General features: G+C 34.5%; 1 protein-coding gene across 1 annotated transcript; it reads right to left on the reverse strand.

Annotated features, from left to right (window-relative positions):
* Window positions 1-47: 47 nt before the first annotated feature.
* Window positions 48-4199, reverse strand: LOC107857945 (sulfiredoxin, chloroplastic/mitochondrial). The gene is made up of 5 exons (XM_047406596.1): window positions 3974-4199; window positions 2922-3076; window positions 630-663; window positions 424-517; window positions 48-282 (listed from the first exon to the last, which is right to left on the reverse strand). The coding sequence occupies exons 1-5, from the start codon at window positions 4044-4046 to the stop codon at window positions 267-269; spliced, it is 372 nt and encodes a 123-aa protein (XP_047262552.1). The 5' UTR covers window positions 4047-4199; the 3' UTR covers window positions 48-266.
* Between the last annotated feature and the right edge of the window lie 3324 nt (window positions 4200-7523).

The following is a 7523-nucleotide window of genomic DNA, read 5'->3' on the forward strand; positions in this document are numbered from 1 at the left end:
GAAGAGAATCCCCAAGACAAAGCGAGACAACAATTATGCAATATTGCTTTGGGATAATGGGAGTTGCATGCAATTTATAAAGCCATTAATCATCATCTTCTTTTGCATAATCTACCAAGTCAATGTACAAACTCCAAAGTATAGGTACGAAACACCTCAAACATTGGCAAATCTTGTATACATACATTTACATTAAATACATATCATCAATATTGGAGGACGATCCATTATCATGCATCTCCTGTTTAGCGCGATTCAGCAGGATCTTATCGAAGATGGTGCCTGCAAAGATGATATCAAATATGTTGCGGTGTAAGTGGAGAGAACAAAAAGCAATGAAAGATAAAATCAATCAATAGAATGATACTCCTATAATAGGAGATAAAAGAAAAGGTTGCATGATTGGACCAAAAGGGGAGGGACCTCAAAGTTTCTTTTGTTCCTCGACGAACTTTGCAACGAATAGTTGGAAGGCCAAGTTGCTGATGAGCTTCATATCGATGACAACCAGAAAAACCTGGAAATGACAATTATTTGGATTCTCTTTAATTATTAAAAATCAAGTACAGGTTGAAATAGATCTCATGATAGACTATTATCTTAGGCAAGATATAGAAAGGAAGACATACCGTAATAAACCCCATCCACTTCAAGCACATCAATCTGCATGAGAGATAGAACTGTCTCTGAGTCTAATATGCACACCAGATTAATTGACATGAACTAAGGCCAAACTTGAAAAACTTCAAAGAATGAAAGAGCAAGAATTGAAAATTTTCTCTTTGTATTAATTTGACTATGACAATCTTATTTACATAGTCAAACGTGTAGATGACAAGGCCCAATATGACCGATTATTATCTGTAGAGTCCAGGTAAGCAAGAGGCCCGACAACTTTCAGTTGCTTATCTCTTTAGCTTGCATCTACTCTCTTCATCTCTCTTCTTTTAGAGGCAGTAGAAACAGTACGATCATTTTCTCCAGCAGTATAAACATTGCGATCATTTTCTCCGGCAACAAAACTTCTATGGGTAATTACTTCAACGATGCATATAAGAAGGGACTGAAGTTATCAAATGCAAGTTTCCCCATAATTAACTAAATAAAGGGCAGCACTTTAGAGACGTCAAGGGTGTCATCTATCTCTTCTAGCAAAGGAGTGCTGGAGACTTGGTTCAGGCGGAGGCATAGGAATTAATGGCTTTATGCCGTACAAGAAATTTTAAGACTTGATTATCGCATCGAGGTTATGGATCATCAGATATGAAGTGAGAGCTGAATAATTCGTGAATCGAAAGACAATCAGATCCATTCACCACATTGAATATGAGAATGCACTCACATTTAAAATAGGTTATCTGGTTGTCATCTTGTGAAGTAGTTCACCAAAAAGAAAGCAAATAGTTGAGTTTGTAATTTTTTTACAGTTGAACTGCATCATCAGGCAACAAATTTTTCCAAGCAATAGGTGAGGAAGTGTTCGATTGTATACTTGGCTTTTATAACTCCATCTAAGAGGAAGAGAGAATTAGCAACTGACTAGGAAACTTTTCAGTTTTGACATCAGAATAACAATACAATAGAAAGAATCCTGCCACAAATATATTTATGGGCCAGGACTCTTCCATGTCGGAGCTATAATAAAGTTTAGAAATCAGTATATTGTACGCTGTTGTTAAAATTGGAAAGGAAAACACACTTCAAAACTGGGAAGAAAAGCAGAAGAGAGCTGGAAGGCAAGTGCATTGAAGACAATTTTCTTTCTCTTCTTAAAGACCAGCAGTCAGGAAGGAAATGGAATAATGTGATACTTCAGAAATTTTTTGAGTCTCAAGGAAGTTTATTCTCTTTTTGTCATGTAATTTGATACTCACAATGGGTCCTTCCGGAAAACAAATGGAGAAGCCAAGGATATGAAAATCAGCTATAGGACGACCATAAAAAAAAAGGGCAGCCGGGTGCCCTAGAGCTCCCACTATGTGCAGGTCCGGGTAAGGGCCCCACCACAAGGGTGTATAGTACACAGCCTTACTTTGCATTTCTGCTAGAGCTGTAGGACGACCATAATGTATTTATAATGTATGCTTGATACCTCCTACCTTGTTTGCACCTCGATTACTCAATCATCCACGTGTATTGTGTACATGCTTATGTATGATCAAGAAGCTTAATCCAGTACTTAATTTGTGGTCATGTGAGGACCTTGGTAGTCTAGGGCTACAAAAATTTGCAATATTTTCTTTAGCTCCCCAGGGATTTCATTTTCGAAAAAATTCCACTTCAACTTTGTATAATAATCCTTTTCCACTTTTTGCCTTCCAAAAACAACCCTGTCACCAACCACCTACAGGCTATTCCTGTTCAGGGTACAATTACCTTCTTTCTAACTAATCAACCTGCTTTCAGATATATCCTAGTTTATTGAGTTCCCTTATTTTAAGATTTTGTTATCCAGCAGATTTTATCAACGAAGTAAAAGGCCTCAAAGATTTCCTTGTTATTAAGTTCAATCTTTTTTACCAACCACCTACAGGCTATTCCTGCTTCTTGTTAATTATGCCATAAGGTCCCTGTTTCATTCAGCAAATTAATACTCCCCTTGTTTCAATTCATACATCTTCCTTTCCCTTTTAGTCTGTTTCAGAAAGAACAATGTTTTCTATATTTCGTAATTTTATAATTTCAACATCCTACATGACATGTTCAAGGCCACATACACATCTTTAGTTTAACACCACATGATTCAATAGTCTTCCTTATTTTCTCAAACTCCATGTCAAGTCAAACTAAGACACATGAAATGGAATGGAGGGAATAATATAATAAACATGTAAGAAGAATATTAATCTGCAACTTACATATGAAGGCAAAATAACATTAAATCATGTGAAAAGTAAATGAAAGCATGATTTTGTAATTACAGGTACTTGAAGCCCGATTTCCTTGATACTATCCATCAGTTCCTTCACTTTCTTCTGGTCATTAGATCTGGTACGCATGAGCGGCCTTCGGATTTTATCAAGGGGAAGTTCAAGAATCACTGGCCCGGCAGATTGAGGCACACCAGGAGCAGACCCTGAAACCATATTATGATTAATTTAGAGGCATTAACCATTTAAAATGAAGTTAAACACACTAAGTACTCGAAAATGTTCTTTAACTCATAACAAGTTTACTGGACTATTACAAACACGGAGAACTGATAGGTTCAGGAGTAAAGGCTTTGCATTAGAAAGAAAACCAACTTGGAATATCTAATTAGCCAGACTGGAAAGTTCGTACGAAAAGGAAAGGAATAAGGATCATCAACTACATATTCCTGTAACTGTGCTCTTAGTTGCTGTTTTCTTATTTATGGACGGGATTGGCTGATAGCAACTGATCTCCTCTTTTGCCCCTGATATAAGAACATATTTTCCTCTGTATGTTGTACAATGTATAGAGATGAGAAAATAATTCTATTCCATTATTTTTCTCATCTTTTATTTACCCTTGCAACAATTATCAATCATGGGTTGAACCCAGAAATGCTCCTGCTAAACTAAGTTCAACTCAATGGATACAACCATTTACCAAATTTGATAACTATGGATACACTTATAATAACCCTTTGTACTGATTTTGCTATAATAGCTGATATAAGATTATAAAATAACTCAATTACGAGGCAATTCGTTGAATCCAAACAAGCTTGGTTGAAAGGGATTCACAATAAACAACTACACAAACAAACATAAAAAAGGCACACATCTTTAGCCCAAATTGGTTTTATATAGATTATGCTCATTGAAGAGTTATGTATAATAAAACTACTTGATTTGAGAAGAAATCCATAATTTCTTTTTATTGGTTCAACTCTATTGAAACAACAGATAATTTTTTTCTTAAAGAGTAGGGATTCTTAGCAGAAATTCTCAGTAGTCATGTAATATTTCAGACAGAAAGATGCAAAAAAGGAAGGTAGGGTGGATACCATTAGAGGAAGAGGAGACAGTGAAGCTCTGGAAACGCAGCTTATTTGGCAGTTGCAGTACAAAATTCGACATTTCTCTCTATTTTAACTTGTTCAATCTTAAAGAATCTGAATGTTAGGAAAATAAAGGGACTATGTCATTGAATAACTGTCATAAATATTTGAAGAATTCTGCTCTTTGGGAAACAGAAAGTAATACTAGTATTGCTTAGACTCATCTTTTATTTATCCATTTATTTATTTTTACAAAAACGTGATTAGAAATTAGCATTGACATTTTGTGTTGTCGGAAAGATACACTCCCCCCATTTCCCATTATTATACTCACTCCGTTTTCATGATAGTTGCTTCTCTTGATAAAAATATTTATTTTATTTTAATTATTTAAATTTTAAAGAGTAGTTTATTGTATTTTATCAATATTATCTTTATCATTAAATAATTATGTAAAGTATAAATATTTAAATTCATATTTTCAATACATAATTAATAGGGTTTCTTTAGTAAAATAAATCTCTATTAAATATTTTATTAAGGGGCGTATCAAGTCAATAAGTGCCAACTAAAATGATATGAAGAAAGTAAAAAAGATGTTTAATTGGTGAATGAAAAATATTTTTTAGTATTTGATTAGTGAATAAAAAAATATTTTTCAGAAAATACATTTTAGTATCTAGTTAAAGAATAATTTTTTTTTTAAAAGTAATTTTTTATTCTGAAAAATACTTTTTTTTTAGAATGTGCTCGGTATGAAGAAGAGAAATATTTTCTACAAGAATAAGTTGTTTCTTACTTATATTCTTATGTTCGTTAAGCGCAGGTAGAATTTTTTTTAAAAAATATTTTTATATCTTTAACAGAAAATAATGAGAATGAATATGATAAAAAGGGTGAGATAGGAAAAAGATTTTGATACCTTTTCTGAAAAATAGATTTAAAAGTTTTTTGGGGGAAGGAGGCTGGTAGAGATGGGAGTGGGGGTGGAAGGGGACTAGTCGGGGTGGGGGTCAAGGTCAGGAAGTGAGGGTGGGATAGCAAAAAAATAAGTTTTTTTTAAAAATAAATTTTAAATTAATTTTTGGGGGAGGGGTGGGTAAGGAAGGGGGCGTTGGTAGGGGGTGGAGTAAGAAAAAATTATAATTTATTTACAAAAAAAATAGAAAAGGAATGGTAGGGGGTGTCGGAGTAAGGAATGAGGTAAAAGAAATTAAAATATTTTTCAAAAAGTTAAATATTTATTTTTGATGGGAGAGGTAGGGGGTGGTGTGGTGAGGGATTGGAGGTTCGGGGTAAGGGTGAGTAATTTTGAGAGTTGTATGAACATTTTAACTTAAGAGTGAAGTTGAAAGAGAATTTTGAAAAATATTTTCCTTACTAAGGGAAGTCATGTGAAAAATAAATTGATTTGAAAAATATTTTTAAAAATATTTAAATCAATTAAACATAAGAAATTAAAAGTATTTTTACAAAAAATATTTTCCTACCTACCAAACATTCTCTCAAAGAAAACGGAGCACTCTGAGGCTTCATATAATAATATTTTTTTTGAAATTACTGCTCATGCTCCCCTCCGTTTCAAATTGATTTTTTTTTTGTTAATAGGGATGTTGTTTAATAATTAGATGAGAAAGTAGTCATTAGTACAAACAGGTGGCCCATTGCTAGTCGGAGAATGTTTTGGCCTATCACTATTAGTATATATATTCATAGAGAGGGGAGTATTGCCCTACAAAAATAGTTTCGACCTTATCTGTTCGGTACTAACTTTGAACAAACAACGGTGGAACTATCCATTCCTTCCAAAAACAGTCAACTCACCCATTTGATCTAGTAGATCCCTGCAAACGGAGAGTAAGTTAGATTCATCAGCATTGCAACCGAAAGTACGACAATCATTTAGTATTTTGAGTCAGTAGCAACAGTAAGTTGGGATAGCTTCATTTGTATTGCCATTTTAAGCCCTATTATCAAGGCAGATGTTTCTGCTTCAAAAATAGATTGGACATTTATACTAGCACTTAAACCAACCAACCAACTACTTTTTTCGTTTCTAAACACCCGTCCTGCACCTCCTTGCTTTAAGTAATTAATGAAGGAGCCTTCCACATTTAATTTTATACCAACCAGTGGGGGGATCCAGTTTAGATTAGGTTCAGCATGGTCATTGCTGACCTTTTCTTTGGCAGTTAGAAAATGATTCTCAATTGCTTTCTCGTAGGCAGTATTGGTGGGGATATCAAGATTTATTTTATTAAAGATATTCGCATTACGGTTGAGCCATATATACCAAAGAGAGAAGGGAAACACATCCTTTCAACTTGAAGAATTTCTAATCTTAAAGTTCCTAATGTTCCGTAAGCTTCCCAGCCAGTCATCATTGTTGACATTGGTAGCCTTAATTCGTAGCTTGGATAAGTTATTCTTAACCCAGATTTTTTGAACATATTTGCATTCCAAGAAACTGTGTTTATCGATTGGTGACAAATAGAACAGAGGGTATCGATATTAATACCAATGTGGTAAAGGTAATGTTTGGTCGGAAGCCTGTCATGATGACAAAGCCAGATGAAGTATCTCAGCTTGTTTGGGCATGAAAATTTCCAAATCCAATTAAAATCTTTATCCACAGTAGTGTTGAAGTTGGCTGTAGAGGTGTTGTGTTCATAGGCGGATTTAGTGGAAAATTGATCATTCTCCGTGATGGCCCATATTAGTTTATTAGTAACTGAGCAGCTGTGAGGGATAAGCATAGAGTTTATTAGGTTCTTTGTTTCGTGAGGAAGGAAATAACTGATTTTATTGAAGTTCTAATTACATTAACAATTATGTCACTTACATACATACTCTCATCATTTTCACTTAGGGGAGTACTCAAAACGTGGGCTAAGGCTTTTGTATTTGGGATCTAATTGTCCCTCCAAAGGTTAATTTTTTTACCGTCGCCCAAGTCCTATCTAGAGCATTTTTTACATATGGCCCATCCCATCCTAGGAGGATGTTTCGCCAGGTACTACTACAACCAGTTATGGGTTTTCCTGGGTCACGTTGCCAGTCATAGTTCTTCATTTTGGCGTATTTATTTGCAAGAACCGACGCTTAAAGGGAGTTGTTCTCTTTTTGAAATTTCCAAGCAAGCTTTGAAAGAAGAGCAAGATTTTTACAGTTGCTCTTTTAAAGACCACCCAAGCCTCCTTTATGCTTACTAGCAGTAACAATTTTCAATTTAAGAGGTGCAATTTTTTATTTTCACGTGTGGTTCTCCAGATAAAGTTACACTGAATTTGATCAATTTTGGCTATTATCTCTTTGGGTAATTCGATATAAGTCATAACATGAGTGAGAATGCTATTAAGGGTAGCCTTAGCCAAGGTAGTTCGATCCGCTAGGGTAAGAAACTTAGTTTTTCATGCAACTAATCTCTTGGTTAAGTTGTCAAGGATAAACCCATAATCCGTAGGGACTGATTTCTTATCAAAGATCAGGAAACCTAGATACTTACTGAAATTCTGACAGTAATTCATGTTAAAGAAGTTGGCAGTGTTTGCTATGT

This window comes from Capsicum annuum, chromosome 2, assembly GCF_002878395.1.
Source record: "Capsicum annuum cultivar UCD-10X-F1 chromosome 2, UCD10Xv1.1, whole genome shotgun sequence".
Taxonomy (NCBI): Eukaryota; Viridiplantae; Streptophyta; class Magnoliopsida; order Solanales; family Solanaceae; genus Capsicum; species Capsicum annuum.

What these genes read in the sequence shown, in the direction of transcription:
- LOC107857945 (XM_047406596.1), bottom strand. Translation starts at nt 4,046, where the DNA reads ATGTCGAATTTTGTACTGCAACTGCCAAATAAGCTGCGTTTCCAGAGC. An exon ending in TGTCTCCTCTTCCTCTAATG is followed by an intron (nt 3,077 to 3,973) that starts GTATCCACCCTA and finishes ATATGGTTTCAG; the next exon opens with GGTCTGCTCCTGGTGTGCCT. An exon ending in AAATCGGGCTTCAAGTACCT is followed by an intron (nt 664 to 2,921) that starts GTAATTACAAAA and finishes TCTCTCATGCAG; the next exon opens with ATTGATGTGCTTGAAGTGGA.